Source organism: Augochlora pura, chromosome 9 (assembly GCF_028453695.1).
Source record: "Augochlora pura isolate Apur16 chromosome 9, APUR_v2.2.1, whole genome shotgun sequence".
NCBI lineage: Eukaryota > Metazoa > Arthropoda > Insecta > Hymenoptera > Halictidae > Augochlora > Augochlora pura.
Window position 1 is genome coordinate 11298078 of NC_135780.1, and position 18135 is coordinate 11316212.

At 42.1% G+C, this 18135-nt stretch overlaps 2 protein-coding genes and 1 long non-coding RNA gene across 10 annotated transcripts in view; 1 reads left to right on the forward strand and 2 right to left on the reverse strand.

Moving 5' to 3' along the window:
* Window positions 1-17911, forward strand: Osa (trithorax group protein osa). Of its 7 annotated transcripts, XM_078189778.1 has the most exons (22): window positions 1-768; window positions 865-1103; window positions 1279-1401; window positions 1488-1691; window positions 1996-2055; window positions 5565-5697; window positions 5813-5911; window positions 5996-6321; window positions 6415-6802; window positions 6880-7005; window positions 7076-7257; window positions 7456-7497; window positions 8587-8784; window positions 9601-9820; window positions 9897-10073; window positions 10350-10460; window positions 10640-10799; window positions 10876-11134; window positions 11210-11375; window positions 11453-11763; window positions 11850-12089; window positions 12177-17911. In XM_078189778.1, exons 1-22 carry the CDS (start codon window positions 264-266, stop codon window positions 14139-14141), a joined length of 6234 nt encoding a protein of 2077 aa, XP_078045904.1. In that variant the 5' UTR covers window positions 1-263; the 3' UTR covers window positions 14142-17911. The 7 variants fall into 7 exon arrangements, with proteins under 7 accessions (XP_078045904.1, XP_078045900.1, XP_078045902.1 ...); XM_078189774.1 differs by having other exon boundaries at window positions 1-1103; XM_078189776.1 differs by having other exon boundaries at window positions 1-1103; window positions 8587-8775.
* Window positions 2841-4630, reverse strand: LOC144474686 (uncharacterized). Its single transcript, XR_013494770.1, has 3 exons — window positions 4501-4630; window positions 3252-3505; window positions 2841-3157 (listed from the first exon to the last, which is right to left on the reverse strand). It is a non-coding gene; the product is annotated as an uncharacterized LOC144474686 (long non-coding RNA).
* LOC144474665 (intermembrane lipid transfer protein VPS13A) overlaps window positions 17857-18135 on the reverse strand; it is a 14545-nt gene continuing 14266 nt past the window's right edge. For both annotated transcript variants that reach the window (XM_078189773.1, XM_078189772.1), the window contains exon 52: window positions 17857-18065. In XM_078189773.1, the coding sequence (XP_078045899.1) occupies window positions 17925-18065 (141 nt within the window). In that variant the 3' untranslated portion in view covers window positions 17857-17924. The remainder of the gene's footprint in view (window positions 18066-18135) is intronic.

The following is an 18135-nucleotide window of genomic DNA, read 5'->3' on the forward strand; positions in this document are numbered from 1 at the left end:
ATAAGTACGACGCTGCTTTTGACGTTCGCGTACGACTTTTTTTTTTGGTTCCTTCTACTTTGAAAACGGCAGGAAGCGAAAATTGTTAGTACTGTGCTTAGTGCTTACTGGTCTGACTGAGGATGTGGTGGAAAGTGTTGGGCACGATAGGAGAGATTCAACCGGAAAGGATTTCGATTTCGAGCACATAGTACGCGAGACACACGAGGTCCCGCGATTGGCCAGTTTATGAGACGACGATGGCTCCGTGAGGAGAGGAGAACATGGCTGCGACGCAAGCCGAGAGCCAACAAAACGATGTGAAGCTGAACGAGTCCGTGAAATGCGCACAGAAACGTCCGCAAGTCGGTGGGAATAGTGCGAGTGTTAACGCGAAGCAGCAGCTGGATCCAGAGCCGGGTGATAAAGTGCCCCGGGGCGCGGCCCAGCTGCTTAAATATGTGAATCGCGGCGGGGACACGGGTTTCGAGATGAGTCAATACCGCGAGGACATTGGTGGACACACTGCCGGTGAGGTAAAATCACCCAGAGAGGCTGGCCAGGCGCCTCAAGAAACTATCGGCAAGCAGGAGCCTCTCGACGCGCCCGGTCATCCGAACCATCCCGGACATCCGTTCACGTCGAATGTAATACGCGACTACTCGGAGGAGTATACTAACAAATCCAACGAGTTTCCCTCCAAGTCGTTGACCGATTATCCGACCAAGCAGATACCGGAATACGTGGGAAAGCATGGAGATTTTCCAGGGAAACAATTGGAATATCATGGTAAACACTTAATACATGAAAGTGAAAGAGTCCATCGAGCAGACATGGAAGAGCATTATGCAGCTTCCAAGATTGAATCCCGATTGGCATACGTAGGGGCTACACCGACCAGCTTTCCGGGTCAGCCAAGGTTTCTGTCTGGCCAAAGTATATCGCAGGCCACTGGTCCAACCCCAACGTTAAATCAGTTACTTCAGGCATCTACGCCAGTGCATCGGTTTCATGGAAATTATCCTGGAATGGGACCAGAGACTTATCAACAACCCTGGCCTATTCAACGACCACCAGTTGTTCCTCCAGTTTATGCTCAACCTGGTCAACGACCACCACAGACGGTAACTTCTTACAAATCTATTTATATATAACACCAGAGATATCACATTTACAAATAGATGAGAAATATGTTTGCTTGTTGGTCAATTGATGCTTATTGTCCTATTGCCTTTTCAAGCATAACATTTTTCATTCTGTTACATATCTAAAAATATAACATTGTTCTCTGAAAAATAGGGGTCACCAAGATTACATGCAGGGCCTGGAGGACCAAGTTCTCCAACTCCTATGCCATATCAACAGTACACACAACGTTATTCTTCTCCTACAAGACCCCATGCACCATATACTCACCATCAGGTAGCATCTGTATATTTACTTTGTAAAATATATGATACTTTATAAATTTAACAAAGAGGTAATTAATGGTTACTTGTATTTTTTAGATAAACTCATACACCACACAAACCAGTCATCCTTCCAGTCTATACACAGAGCAGAGAGGATGGAACCAAGGTGGTCCACCGAATCCACCACCGCCTCCATCCAATCAAGCTAATCCTTCCAGTCAGTCACCACAACGTGCTCTTTCTCAATCTCCAGCACCACCACCTTCAGCATCTCCACAACCACAATCTGGCCAATCACAGGTAATTTATACCTATACAATATCCTGTTTATTATTCAAGTACTCTTCTTATGTTCAAACTTTTCATGATGTACACTAAAAATCATGTGCAATTACGTGTACATAATTTTGAATAAGAAAAAAAGTCTTTAAAACACTGTTAATAATCAAAACATGCCTGTGTACGAATTATAATGAAAATAAGATTCTCGAATTTGTAGAAAATGAACAATTATTTTAAATATGCTCCTGTAGTAATAATATTCTTTTATAATTGTATGTACAAATCGTTACAGACATTATATAAGTTATCTTCATGTTTACAGAGTTTCCACAATCTGCAGCAAAGATCCACAACACCAAATACTCAAGGAATTGATTCAGGGGTAAGTGTTTTGCTATATCAAATTATAAAAATGAAAAAAAAAACAACTTTGAGGTCTTTCTTTAGTAACGTGCTAATCCTAAATTATTCGGGTTAAAAATTTCACGTGTCTCACCTTGAGCCGAAACTGAAGTCTTAATTATACGGCACATGCGTGTGAATGCACGTGTACACACGTGTCATTGTTATCTCGCCTTTTCCTTTTCTCTTGTTTTTGTTTGTATCAATTGATTGGAAATTGAAAACAGTCAAAGAAACAAAAAGAAGTATGAGAATTGAGTCTTATGTGGGACGATATTGCCGACATTGCAGAGCAATTCTAATTTCACGTTGCCATGAAGTGCCATTTGATCTTGGATACAGTGGACGGAGGTACTTGAATACTTCCCTCGTGAAAAGAGCAAGCATGAGTGAGCGAAAGGGAGATCTCTCGAGTATGGCTTGGCTACGGTAGGAGGGGCAGGGTGTGGGAAGTGGGGATGGAGAATAAGCGACTTGTAGAGTTCGATTAGGGCGCGAGTTGCGCGGCCGCTGGAGCCCCAGATATTAGCGACTTCCCCTTCTCTCTCTCTCTCTCTCGCTCACTCACTCCCACTCACCCTATCTCTCTCTCACACACACAGAACTCGCTCTACACCACATTCTGTAGTGTAGTGTAAGTGTACGCCATTGCGCATACGTGTGTGGTCTCCCTCCATCCGCCTCTTTCTCCCTCCCTCCCTCCCTTCCCCCCTATCTGTCTTCCCCTCCCTTCCTCTTTTCGCCCGTCTCCCCTGTATCCCTTCCAAACTTACACACTTGCACGCGAGTATGTACACGCATCCCCACTCCTCTATGCCGTGCTCTCGCTTCTTCCAACATAGATGGGCGGGTTAGTGAGAGGCCGATGTGCAACATAGGTTACACGAGCATAGGTGCGAGCAAGAGCGTGCGTATGATTCGCTCGGATTGATGGTGGGGAGTATACAGAATATATCCGAGGCAGTTCTCCCCCCACCAAACGCTTCTGACGTTTTATATCGTTCAGCTATATTCGGTTCGTTAGATCATGCAACTGTCACTCCGCGACATGCTATCGAACTTCTCGTATTCCCATGACACGGCTGAAAAGTGTCGAATATATTTTAAACGCTCGATGAACGGTTCAGTCTGTGTGACATTAAAAACGAGCCATTGGCTCTCATGAATCAGTAATACTTCTTCTCCCATGGAATTCTTTGCTCTTCACCGATCTAAGAATTTTCCGTTTCACCATTTTGCGCTCCCAACAACAATATAGCTCCGTTCTTCCTTATTTTGTCTTTGAAACGCTCTAGCCCCAATAAACCGCTGTTCAACTGACGTGCCTTCTCGAATACACAGAATTTCAGTTTCCCACAATAGAGTAACATACCAGAAACGTTGAATGTACATTAATTTAGAACTCAGATTGTCGTGCCATTGAATTTGTTCTGCAATGATAACGTTGTTATAGCATTAAAAGATAAAAACATTATTATATAATATCCGTAATACCATCCGTGACTACGTAAATATACCGACGTTTTATCATCTACCTCGTTACGTATAGTTAATGTTATAACGGGACCATGAGAAAATACCATTTTTCATTCAAATTTGTCTGTTTCTACTCATTATCTTCGATCGTTTACTCTAAATTTTATTATCCGAGCCGATAATTTCGAAGTGTTTACCAAGCGCAAGTAAAACAAGTTCTTGTTAGTCGTGATCAACGGAGAATCGAAGGAGGGAGAATTGAAATATGATAGGCAGATCGGTCGGAACTAACGAGAATTCACGGGAATTTGCTTAATAGATTTTTGAAAAAAAGGAGTACTTGCACCCTCGTACTGTTTGGACTTTGGAGTAGTAGTTTTTTCTCTATCGCGTATTCTCTCGGGGTTTTTGGAGCACACGGGTGCTTTTCAGCGAGAAGCGACGGGAACGGCCGACGGTTACCGAACGCTTGCCGCGCCACGAAAGAACGCCCTCCAACGAGCAGCAGCTAGACGCGAAATCTTGTAAACCGAAGTCACGGAACCCACATTCGATAAAAAGAATCACGTTTTTCGTTTGCCCTCTGGCCATGTACACGTACGTAGACGATCAACACTCCGAAATTCGAGTCTGTTGTTTGCTCGTGGACTTCTGATCCGATCGATCGCGAGAGCTGTTCTCAGATCGAAAATATCGGAGGGTTGTTCCTCGCGATACGAAACTGCTCGGTGGGACTTATTGACACAACATGCGATGGTCGAGCAAGGCACACGGTGTGTGAACCAGTAGGCAGTTCTATAACGTACTGACAATGTTATGACCGTTCTCCTACGGTTCCGCCGAGATCACCGACTCTCTCAACTGCACATGATCCGAGCGCGGATCTCTGTCGTTATTGTTAGCCACGAGATTCCCGTAAAAACATGTGAAAATCGTACGGGGAACGTACAAGTCGTCCACAGTCGGTTTTGTCGTAGTGCGCGCGGGGTAACGCCTCTCCTTCGATTCTCGCGTCATGCCGAGAGTCCTTGTGTCCAACACTGTCTATGCTATACGTTCCGTGATCCATCCGAGGAAGTCTCTAATCGTCTTCTCTACGGATGAACTGTCCACTGTCTGGTAGGTGTAATGATGTGCTCTTTTCTTTCTTTCTCCTCTTCTTTCTCTGTTCCTCTTTCTCTCAGTCTTCTCCTCTGTCTCTTTCCCGTACGTACGTTTCGTCTCTTACCACTCTGTATCCTTGTCTTCATCTCACTTGCGCTTACACAGTTCGTCCTCCGTCTCTATCTATTTATCTATCTTCTACTTGTCTTCTTTCTCTAACATCGGACTCGCACAGTCTGTTTGTCTCTCTCACACACACGGTCTCCCCTCCCTCGCTTGTTCCTCGCCCTTCATCCTGCTTTCTGTTTATCTCTCTCGCTCTCAATGTATCATTGTAACGACCTGTGTGAAGTGTTACGTGTGTATATACACGAATGTACATTCAAACGAATAAATATCATGGAGACATGTGCGTGTGTATATGACGTGTTATGTCGCACCGTACGATTAGTATAGCGAATGCCGCGTGTAGTGTGTATTTCTGATTTGACTCGTGGTCAAAATATGACAGCGAAAAGAGCGTGTTGTGTAGATTAAGTGTGGATATAATAAGGCGTCTTGAAAAATGGGCTTCTCAATGAACGTTACCGAACAAAACTTTTCTTTTTCCTTTGTTTAGCCATCTCTCCGTTTTCTTGAAAATATCGTGTTTTCTATCGTGGCTCAGTGGGACATGCACAAGTGATCGACGAACGACATGAAAAATAACCTATTATGCGATTGTTCGAAAGTGACTACTGTATACATAACCCTCATCTTCGTACTTTCGTTTAAGGCAACCATGTTTTGGTTCATGCTATATGACATAGATAACTTTCGTACATGAGCGTGACATTTTATACTTCTGTAGGTACAACATAAACTGCTCTCTTGACTCCATTATAGTTTACTTCATTTGTTATGTTACAGGAATTATCTGGACAAAACAGTAATGATAGTTCGAATGGACCTGCTTGTCCAGGAACACCAAACTCACAGGGGATGAGACCAACCCCTTCACCAACAGGATCTACAGGTTCTCGCTCAATGTCCCCTGCTGTTGGTTCGTGTATTCTAAGTTTACAAAATGTTCTGTGGCATAAATGTTTCAATTATTCTGTCATAAAAACACAGGGAATAATATTTTCTTGTTACTGCAACATGTTTCTTTTCTGTAGGCCAACAAAACGTTGTTCAGATGCCTCCACGTCCGTCGAGTAGCCAATCTGATGGTAGTGGACCAGCACGAATGAGTCATTCTCCTATGACAACACAAGGTAAATAATAAATATTTTATAAAGGATAGCAGATCCGCGAATATCCATACAAATCATTAGATATGTCAATTTTTGTTGTTCCAGTAGCATACCAGCAACCATTGGGTCCTTCACCACACATGCATAGCTATAAAATGAATAACACCGGTCCTGGTGTAGTTCAACCAGGACCCGGTGCAACAAATCTTGGTGGAATAAACCCAATGGGTGGTGGGATGGGGTATGCAGCTGGTGGAACGGCTGCCGGTCAGCCTGGAGGTTATCACGCGCAAAGTACCTACCCTCCTCCACGACCACATGTACAATTTCCACAAGGATATCCATCACCAGCTAATTCACAACCACCACCTAATAATCAATATCAGGCTCCTAACAGACCCAACAACTTGGTGCAATACCCTCCATATACGGTAAATTTACAAAACAATTTTAAAGTCGATTAATGAAGAATTTTTAATTTGTATGGTTCTGTTACTTTATAACACAATTTTTCTTGGTTTCAGCATAAAATGGGATTTAATAGTGTACCACCTGGTATGCCACCCAGTCCTGGTCCACCTCAAGTTTATGGAAGTAGCAACACAGCAGGTATGGTGCCACCCGGTACTCCTGGTGTGACAGTGATTGGTAACATGGGACCTCCAGCAAGCTCCATGGGACCTCCACCACCATCACCCAATCACGTTAGCAGTCAGCCACCTCCGACAAGTTCGGCTGTACCACATTTACACACTCCCGCAGCTACACCACCTCTAAACCACGAGGGAAGTCCAATGCCTCCACCAAGTACCACTCCTAATTCGCATCCTACTTCAACTCCAACTTCTACCAGTCATTCAGACCTTACAACAGAAACCTCAAACGATAATGGCATAACCACCACGGCTTCAGGTATTTGCACATTCAAATTCTTCAATTTACTTCTCTATTGTGTTAGTAGTGTTAAAAATATATATTTTCTTTTTAAGTAACGTCATCGATTAATGTCACGTCCACTTCAAGTGGTACTGTTACATCTGTAATAACGACTGGTCCTGATGGTACGTCTCTAGACGAGGGTTCTCAACAATCTACATTGTCAAATGCATCGGCTGGTTAGTAAAAAGTGTCACAAGGTATTTCTTTATTTCTTAGAAAAATTTATAAATTTCCATCTCTGTGTAGCTTCTGGGGAAGATCCAGCATTCACACCAAAGGTCCGAAAAGAAATGATGGGAGGGTATCATAGCCATCCAACTACACCACAGAGTACAGTTCCATCACCTGGTGCGGCGAGTATCAATTCAATTCATGAAGAATATCCCGACATGAACAGTCCTGGTTGGCCACGTACACCTGCTAGTCCTGTATGTATAGTATTGTTACATAGTTCTCTAAAAGAACAGAATTCGAGCTATCTGTTTCTTTATTATTTTGTTACTTTTAAACGTATGTTCGTAGTTTACGCGAAACAAAATTAAAAAAAAAAAGAAAGATATGCGTTCAGGGTAAATAATTTGACAACACAGTCTTTTCCATCTTTCAATATTTTATATATTTTACAGGTTTTTAACAGTCATGTGCCTCAAGACCCGTACAGATCTAAGGTTACTGTTTTTTCACTATAAATATTTATTACATTGTTGCGGAAAATTTGACACACGTTGAATGCTTCGAGCTTTATTTAATCTCAAAATATTTTTGTATTTTTGCTTTGTATATGTTCTTTGTGTATCACTTTAACATGCACCTATTTTTTTAATGCCTCACTTCTGCAGATACACGGTATCTGGCCAAGTAATACGGAAAAGTGAACAGAGCATGATTCCTTATAAAAAAAATATAGAATCGTATAGTTTCATTCTCGGCTTAGCTATTGAGTAAATCTGATAAGGTGAAGTTACTAATGTCTACACAGTATTTCATGGTTATTGAGTTGAAATGAAAATACGAGAAAATGTATATTGTGCACAGCGTATAGTAGAGATATGCTTTGGTAATTAGATATAGGTATAAAATAAAATTTTTTTTCATTAACTTTTCCGTAACAGTGTAGGGATTGTTAATTTCGTTTTTTTTTTGGAAAACTAAACCGATAATGAATAAATTTCATGCTGTTTTGTTTCACTTTTTATAAGAAATTACGCCCGACCTGCTTTTACATATTGTTAGGCCAAATTCTGTGTATATTCGTATAGTATTCATTCATTTGTGTTCTTACAAAAAATAATATGTTTTTCGTATTGTTTGTAAATTCTTTGTGATATAGTGATCGAGAAATTGTTGCATAGTGGTTATATTTCTTTACACACGTCTGTATATATATACATAACAGAATCATTTATTAACCTTGACAACACACGAAATCATAACCCGTTACCGATACGTTTTATTATTAAAAGAAATATTTTATGTTATTTTGCTTGGCATAACTGCATGATACATCCGATACGTTTCATTGTTCAACATAGAACCTTCCAGGGAAAATAGCACTCATTGCATGAATGATTTGGGTTGTAGCAGCACTCAACCAAGTCGAACAAAAATATTAATATAGTGTCACGTTTGTAACATACGATATTTTATAGAATGTATATATATAATATACATTGTTAGAATTAGCGCTCTAAACATTTCAGACCAGATACTGTCGAATAATATAGATGTGGCTAAAGTTTCAACAATGACTATTACAGAAACCAGATAGCTTGGCGAAATTGTACGAAATGGATGATTCAATGGAACGAAGAACATGGCTGGATAAATTAGTTAACTTCATGGAAGAACGAAGAACACCAATTACAAGCTGTCCTACCATCTCCAAGAACCCCCTCGACCTATTTCGGCTATACCTCCACGTCAAAGAGAGGGGGGGCTTCATGGAGGTATGCAAGGTGCAGTGTAGTTCCATCTAGCCCTCGGTGTCTTTACGTAGTTTTTTTATTGTCTCTATATGTGTTCACGTTTTCGTCTTTCGTTTAAATAATCGTGTACACTCATCGAGATATCATGTACTGACATCTTGGATGAAGTCACACACGAGTTGATCGTTTCCTGTTTTATTTTTCCTTTTTCAACATTATGCATTTTAAAAGTATCGTCAGTTGTTGAAAACCACTGTGAACACGCTTCCTTCTGTTTACGCTGAATTGTGCATGATCACATTGTACTTTTTTGTTATTAGTGTTCCATTTTTTTTTTCCTTTTTTTTGTTCTTGTATACTATATGAAAAAAAAAAACAAACAAAGAGAGAGGGAGAGAGAGAGAGAGAGAGAACACAGAAGCTTAACACGTCTTTTCTTGAGGTAGTCGTTCGACGCGTATGGAATACGCCCTGACCTACAAACCTTGGTGCTATATGGAATTATTCTAATATTCAGTGAAGATAAACTTTTAATATGAATATAATAACGGTAATTCGTCTCGACTGTATTTTTGTCTGTTTCACATTTTCCATACTTTTCTGCATGGTCAGAAAATTTTTTAAATCGTTCGAATGCAAACAAAGCAGAGTTAGTTATTTTTGCCAGATAAATGTTTTGTTTTTGTTTTAGACTAGTACCTGTAACAATTTTTTTTTTATTCCACGTGTACTTTTTATTTTTATTTTGCGTTTTTCGAGATGCAGATTTTTGCTGTTTGGATTTTGACATTGGTAAACATGGTGTGGCATGTCTAACAGGGAAAAAATCACGTTAATTCTCCATAGGTGACAAAGAACAAAACGTGGAAAGACATAGCCGGGTTGCTAGGCATCGGTGCGAGTAGTAGCGCAGCCTATACGCTCCGGAAACACTACACGAAACACTTGTTGGCATACGAATGTCACTTCGATCGCGGCGGTGTGGATCCGCAGCCCATCATCAATCAAGTTGAAGCTGGCTCGAAGAAAAAAGGATCAAAGGGAACTGCTTCTGTACCCTCGCCGGGTAGGTTTTTTACTATTGGGATTAGCTTAGTTGATAAAGAATCGTTTTTGATAAATAAACTTTAAATATTCCTCAGGGTCTTCCAATTCACAAGATTCCTTCCCTGCTGCTGGATCGAGTAATGCTTCCATGGACGGTTATGGAAGTTACCAGAGTGGTTACACTGGCGGTACACCTGGAGGACCGTCTGCGGAGTATACACCACCTCCTCCTAGACCACCAAGCCAGAGTAGTGCTCCATCCCCTCATCAAGGTAAATGCTTCACCCTCTATTTTATTTTACACGTTAGATACAACACATTAACACGTTCAGCCCGCTATGGATTCGCGGCTAAACTTTCTATAGAGGCAACTGCAATCCAATAATTTAATTTTTCATAGAGCTTCCTTATTACTGGCAAGCAAATATAGTGATCTCGATTGGGGTTGAACGTGTTAGGTTGGTGTATAAACAACGACAGTAACATCAACCTGATAGTTGTGGAATCGTGTGAAAGGAATAGCGGTTGAGAGAATGATATTCCGACAGGTGGTTCGAACCAGGGCGGGCAGAATAGCGCGAAATCGTTCGACAACAGTGTGGGACGCTCTGCTCGCAAGTCGAACGCGGCGCCCTACCCTGGTCCACTACGAACCCCAGGTACTTCTCTCTTCCTTGTGTCCTTTCACGACATAGAACGATGTGTATGTGTCCCTTGAGCACGCCTTTGTCCGTTGTTTATTGGCTGTAATGATGTCTTCATATTTTTCATTGTTATTTGGAAGCATGTTACAACTAAAGGTCATTGAACGAGTGGAAAATATTTGTTTGTGTTTAAGGTATACAACAAAGCAGTTACCAGAATACAGGTTCTTACCAAAACTATCCTCAGGATCAGTATATTCGCCCCCAAGGAAATGCACTATCACAACAAGGAGAGTTCAATCAACCTTACTCACCAAGGTCACACTATTCACCTTATGTACCGGATGTCGATAGGTGAGATAAACGAGACATAATTACATTAAATTAAGTGTGCAAGGGAAAACATTGATCGTGCTTTTAAATTTCGTAGGGGTTATCCTGGAGGGAACATGCCACCGAACAATGCTAGTGGACAGGACATATACAATAGATATAGTAGTAGTCAACAAGCTGCAAGTTATCAGGCAGGAACTCCGCCCAACGCCAGAAGTAACAGCTACCCGTCTGCACCGCAGACACATCCGGCTACTGTACCACAACAAACAGCTACCAGTCAACCTTCTTCACCTTCCCAACCTTCTGCTACTTCGTCTTATTCGTGTCCACAAGATTATTACCGACAAGAACAGGTAAAATTTCCTTCATTCGTTCTTCCAATAAATAGTTTCATCATGCCTCACCGAATGATTTCTTTCCGCTTATAGGGAGGATATGGAGCTCCAGGAGGGACACAGATATATTCAGGAGGCACAAGTGCAAATAAGAACATGCCTCCGCCACCACCAGGTCCAAATCCACCCAGGCGTCATCCTGATTTTGCCAAAGACCAACAGTATCCTCAATATAATCAACCAAGACCAACGTATCCAGGTAAGCTAGTGTTCGATATACGAATAACAATATTTTGCGTCGTTGAACATTATATAACGGCGATACTGGAACTGCAGGATGGCCAAATACTACCAATCAGTACAACAGCAGTAGTGGGAGCAGTAGAGTACAATACACACCGCAACAACCACAATCGCAATCACAGCCACAACCACCACAGTCACAGCAGCCGACGCCACCGGTCGGTCCTGTGCCCTCTACGCCTCCAGCAGGAGCAATTGCTAGTAGTCAGCAATGGGGTAATCAACAACCAAATAGAACCACTCCTCAGCCAACTCTGAATGCTATAGCGCACGCTCCTCCTCCGTGGGATCATCGATATTCGAATCAACCGTCCCCTCTTTATCCTGCACCTGGAAATCACCAGGTATGCTGAACTTCTTATAACAATTTCGGGTATTTTCAATTTCAGACACAGGAGCAACGTATTTAGCGTTACTTGCTCGTTTGTAGACCCAGCTTGGAATCAATCCCATGATAAACCAACAGCCTACATCAAAAAGAGAAATGACATTCCCTCCTGACAGCGTAGAAGCGGTGACCCCGCTTATTTATAAGCGACGGAAACTTACACGTGCTGACGTAGCGCCTGTCGAAGCTTGGCGCATAATGATGGCTTTACGATCTGGCCTACTAGCTGAAAGTTGTTGGGCCCTTGACGTACTAAACATATTATTATTTGACGACTCTTCTGTAAGTTTGTTTATCTCTTTTATCGTCGCAGACTTGCAAGAGAATATATATATTAAATATGTTGTCGAAACGAAACTTTTTTTACAGGTAAGTTATTTTGGCTTGACACACTTGCCTGGGTTGTTGGACGTCCTGCTGGAACATTTCTCGCGTTCCCTCTCGGACATGTTCGAGTCGGCCGTGAACGAGGACGATCGCAACTGGACCCAATCAGCAGAAGGACCGGAAGTGGATCTAGGTGCCGTGACACGACCCATCGATCCTGAGGATCGAACTAAACTATTGTCGTCCTCTAATTACACGTTCTTGTCAAGAAGGGGTCGTCCAGTGAAAATCGTTCCGAGGGACGAAGACCTGTTCGTTCTCGACACCCGAAGGACTTGGGATCATCAGGAGTGTGAATCTGAAACCGAGCCTTGGCAAGTCGACACTAGCACCACAAAATACATAGTGACCTGCTTTCAGTCCGAGATTGGATCGGTACCGTTCGCGCGTCTTCTCAGAGACGAAAAACCACCGTTGTTGCAGAAGGAAGTCGAATGTACGGATTCGAAGGACGAAACCAAAGTAGATTCGAACACGCTAGAGGCGTCAGAATTCTCGCAAAAAATTGCCGAACTCGGCGAGAAACCGAAAGAGGCCAGCGAGAAGAAGCAATTGGATAAGAAGAAAAAGACGAAAACCTTGAGCGACGTTTTGTCCAGGATCAAAAAAGAACCGGTGGAGATGAACGATCTCACGAGAGAACTATTCGAGAAAAAGAACGACGGATTCAAGAAAGAGTGCGAGACCGAGGCTAAGGTGAACAACAACATGGGCGAACACTTCTCGGACCTACAAAAATCCGACGAGGAAATGATTCCCACGCAGAATGGGCTGAATGACACAACAACCAACTCTGAGTTGGAGAAGCCCGAGATTAAGGTGGAGAACGAGGAGCAGCAAGAATCGATATCGAAGGATGACGATAATAAGGAGGGACCAAGATTAAAAATAAGAGATCCAGCGGGTACATTAAAGAGGAGACGAATAAGCGACTATGAGGACGAGAGCTATTCGAGGGACGAGGCGAGCTTATACCTCGTCACTGAGACACAGGACCACCTAGCTCGGCGTTGTGTCTGCTTATCCACAATACTAAGGAATCTCACGTTCATACCGGGCAACGAAGCGGAATTCGCGAAGAATGTAACCTTCTTGAGTTTGCTCGGTAAGCTGTTGCTATTGCATCACGAGCATCCAGCCAGGACACAGAAAACTCGCAACTACGACCGGGAGGAGGATGCGGACTTCGCAGACTCCTACAGCAGCCTGCAATGCGAGAGCGAATGGTGGTGGGACTTCTTGCATCACATAAGAGAAAACGTGTTGGTGATGGCGGCGAACATAGCCGGTCACTTGGATCTGAGTCAACACCCGGAGGAGATATCCCGGCCAGTGTTAGATGGTCTTCTGCATTGGGCCGTGTGTCCCGCCGCTCACGGCCAGGACCCGTTCCCCACGGTAGGCCCGAACTCGTCTTTGTCGCCACAGAGATTAGCGCTGGAGGCTCTCTGTAAGCTTTGTGTTACCGAGTGCAACGTGGACCTAGTCGTTGCGACGCCCCCGTACTCCAGGCTTCAGAGACTATGCTCCGTATTAACCAGGCTATTGTGCCGGAGCGAGGAGCAAGTGTTGCGCGAATTCGGCGTGAACCTGCTTCATTTCTTGTCTGCGGCCGACAGCGGGGTGGCGCGCACTATAGCCTTGCAGACACCATGCGTTACGTTGTTGGTGGCGTTCATTGAACAAGCGGAGTCGACTGCGTTAGGGGTCGCGAACCAACACGGATTGGCCGCGTTGAGGGACAATCCCGAGTCGATGGGCACCAGCCTGGACATGCTGAGACGCGCGGCTGGCACTCTGCTCAACCTTGCCAGGCATCCGGACAACAGGACTCTGCTGCTACAGCACGAGTCACGGCTACTTGCCCTGGTGATGAGTCAGATTTTGGATCAGCAAGTGGCCGCGATTATTGCTCGTGTATTGTTCCAGTGTTCCAGGGGCGCGTAACTTTGTTGACAAAAAGAGAGACAGACGGTATTCTCCTTCTTCTTTTTGGGATACACGCGGGTGTGTTGATCCGTGTTTGTTTAGCCTCCTTCCTTGTGTAAAATGATATGATGACGATGACGATAATGTTTTTCCAAGGTGACAGAAAGACAGCTATATATATACATAGTGGCTGCTATTCTATATAGATAATACGGAAAGAAAGAGAGGGAGAGAAAGCGCGAGCGAACGTGAGAGAAAGAAAGAGAGAGAGAGAGAGAGTGCGAGAGTGCAAGCATGTTAGAAAAAAAGTGTGAGAGATAAATAAGGGAGAAAGAGAGTAAAAGTACGAGAACGAGCGAGCGAGATAAAATACGTAGAAAGGTGTAGAAAGAGTGCGAGCAGGAAGGTGATAGTGTTCAGTATAACGGAGAGAAAAGAAAGGAACACGTTAACATGGTGTAGCCATGAAGGAATAACGGAAAGAATGCGGGGTCGGTTATAGAGAATACGTAGACGGAACAAAGTGTCGATATACACACGCCACTAGATTTGCGTGGTTGTAGTTTTATATCGAGTAAATACGGGGAAGAGAAGTAACAAACGAGTTGATCGAACGGTGTTAGCCGCGTGCGCGTTAACAGATACACTGCGAATACGCGAGTGCCGCGCCCGCGCCATGACACAACACGCGATACCTGTCAGCTATACCTTTTTTTCCCCCCCGCCCCCCTTCGTGAATTGGAATAATATCGACATAGTGTAAGATATTTACATAGTTAATGAAAAGAAAGATAAAGGGAGAAAAGATCGATGAACAGAGCGTAAGACCGGGTTCCCGAGGCCACGAGTGAAATCGGGCCGATTCAAAACAATGGATTATAAGTAGAGGGAGAGGGAAAGGAAACTAAAGACACCGAGATGTCGAGAGTGCGAGATAGAATGAGACGGATATGGACAGTTTGAACGTGAGAGAGAGAGAGCGGGAGAGAGAAAGAAGAAATGAGACAAACGATTATTAGCAGCATAATAATATATAAAAGAATAACTGAGAGCTGACGATTGAGACAAAACTATTGAAGAAAAAAATAACAAATCTGTTTGACGAACCTTAAAATGGTGCGATGCGGAACGATAATATTGGGGTGACGATTATATATATAAATATTAACGATAATATAATGCAAATTTTTATATTTGCATGTTTTGTGCTGTAATTAGCGAGTAATTAAGATATTTTGTAGATAACACATATACACACGACACATACGTACACGTAAACACATATACACACAGAGAGACACGGGAAAAAGAACATACATCTACACTTCCATTGAGTCTTATTTGAATTACGTGTCGCGCCACACGTGTCAGATAACAATATAATTTCAACAACAAAAAGAAAGACGGTGGACAGAAATATGAAAAGAATAAAAGTACACAATGCGGTGTGAACGCGCCACGGTGGTCGCCGTTGCGAAAGAAATTCGAAAACTGTACGAGAAACGCGGCAGACCACCCAGAGTCTCGACTTTAGATGCACAGGCAGAACTAGAACTGAAGAAAGACATTGTTGGAAAAATGAGCAAGAATGAGACCGAGAGTGTATGTGCGTGCATGCGAATACGTGTGTGTGCGTATGTGTTTCGGAGAGAGAGAAAGAAAAAAGGAAATTGCGATCATGAACGAGAGTTGGAAGAGAATTGTAACGTGAGGGGGAGAAAGAAAATAAATGTACGAAAAAACGAGAATAATGATGAAAAGATTGTCCGATTTCTGTCGAGAGATTATTCTTGTGCGAGGAGAGCGTAAATAAAGGGAATCTGTGTCTGTGTGTGTGTGAGCGCGCAACGGATAAACAAGAAAATTAACGAAACAAAAGGAAAAAACAATTCAGGTGGAGGACAAACTTGCGGAATTGTAACAAAAGTATATACGTTGAACGAATGGAAGTTAACAAATGAGAGGAAAGAGAGAAATGGTATGAACGATGTCGGACCAGAAAGGGACACGTGACTCATTGTGTTCATGTGTTGCTATTTTGCCCGTGCGCGTGTGTGTTCTGTATGTTTGTGAATTGAGAAAGGTAGTGAATGAAACGAGTGTTTCGGTTGTATGTGCACCAGGGATGGGGTTGCTGGTAGAAAAAGGGGTGGGGAATAGTGTCTGTGAAATTAACTGCTAATATACTACGTATACACGAGCTTACAAGAACTGAAGAGGGAGAGGGTGGAAAAAGAGATACATAGAGAAAAAGGGAAGGTAGTCGAGGAAAAGCACAGGAAAAGTGTAAACAACGGATTAACAAAAGGACAGTCCCGGAAATAACTAGCGCGCTGGATAAAGTTAATTTCAAATTCACAGAGAAAAATTTGTTCATGTAATTGTTTCTTGGTGGATTCCCATATTTTTTTTCATTTTCATTTTTAACTTCTTTTTTTATGACTTTGCGAAAGAGAGTTTTCTTCCGTTTTTTCGTAGGCGATACATTTCTCTGCGATGATTTTTTTTTTTTTAATGAAAGCGTTTGTAAACACGAATTGAGGGGATCGACCAGAAAAAATGTAATCGTTCATAAACTGTGGATAAAACGTAGTAGAAACTCGGAGAGGAGAGAACGAGCGAGCGAGAGAAAGAATTTTTGAAAGTGAGTTTTCTGTAATGTAAGCAAACGCAGCATACAGAGTTGGGTAGAACATGGAATTTTTAAATCTTAAGCTCTCGATCGTGCCATTAAGCAACTCTAATGGGATATAATTGTAATCTCAAGACTTTTATGCTTTTTCGAAGCGCATATGTTATCGTAAAGCAAAAAAAAGAAACTAGTAATTACTATCTCCCCCCACCCCCATTGTCAGCTTTTGCACATATTTCGACGATTCTTACGTATACATTTATCTAATGTAATTGAAAGGAACGAGAGAAAAAGAAGATGAAACCACCCATATTTTTAAATAGTTTGTTGGAAGGAAGTTTGTATTCGCTCGCACACAAACATACATACGTACATACACGTTCACAGGAAAACATACACATACACACACTTTCCACGCCGGTACTTCCTTTTTCGTTTCGGTAGAGAGAAATGTCACGAACGAGTGGTGTTTAAGTTTTCACAAGGGTAGCGCATGTAAAAAAAAGAAACGAAAGGATCTATTTGATTCGACTATGTTCGAGGATAACTAGGTGAAAAGGACGAAGGAAAATGGAAAAAAAGGTGAACGAGGTAAATAAGTTAAACAGAACACTTTCCCTAATCCCAGCTTCTCCCTGACCCCAAAGTATCCTACTCTATAGATATCTAAATACGTGTAGTTCTTAAATTATTTACTTTAGTTCGAGTGGAGATGCCTGTAAGTGTAATTTACTAAGACTTTTTGTAAATAAATTATGAAATAAACTAGACGTACTTTATCCAAATGACTATATACATATATATATATATAGTAGATATATATATATATGATATGCGGACACGTCTGACGCATTGAAATAGAACTTAATAGCGATTTAAACAAGGGGGAAAAACTATTTGCAAGAGTATAGAGACGTACTCTTTACATAATTGTGATGATAATGGTGGTGATGATAATGATGGCGATGGCGGCGATAATGATGCGTAGAGGATATTTAAACTATACGAAAGTTGAGAATGAATTAAATTGTACTTGTAGGAAACAAAACAATGTTGCTTCTTAGTCATAGGTTTTCAATATAGAAGGAAGTGTTGCGTTCATTGGAGAATTTATTGTGCCTGATTAATTTAAATATACAATGATCTTTCTTTTATAGTTTGGGTTCCAGTTACACAACTTGGTTTGAACATATACCGTTCTCCATGTTCAAGATCATGGCTATATTTATTTTCTGGCACAGCCACTCCAGAACATCTGTCGCTTCGCTTTCCAAATACCAATCTCCCATGGGTGATAAGCTGTCTTCGTTCTAAAGGTAAGATCAACTCATCAGTTACAAGTATATAAGCTATTAACGTACTACATTGATACATTATGAA

Coding starts and splice junctions, on each gene's coding strand:
- Osa (XM_078189774.1), top strand. CDS start 264: ATGGCTGCGACGCAAGCCGAGAGCCAACAAAACGATGTGAAGCTGAAC. Junction 1,104..1,278: donor GTCAACGACCACCACAGACG/GTAACTTCTTAC, acceptor TCTGAAAAATAG/GGGTCACCAAGATTACATGC. Junction 11,376..11,452: donor ACCAAGACCAACGTATCCAG/GTAAGCTAGTGT, acceptor CTGGAACTGCAG/GATGGCCAAATACTACCAAT.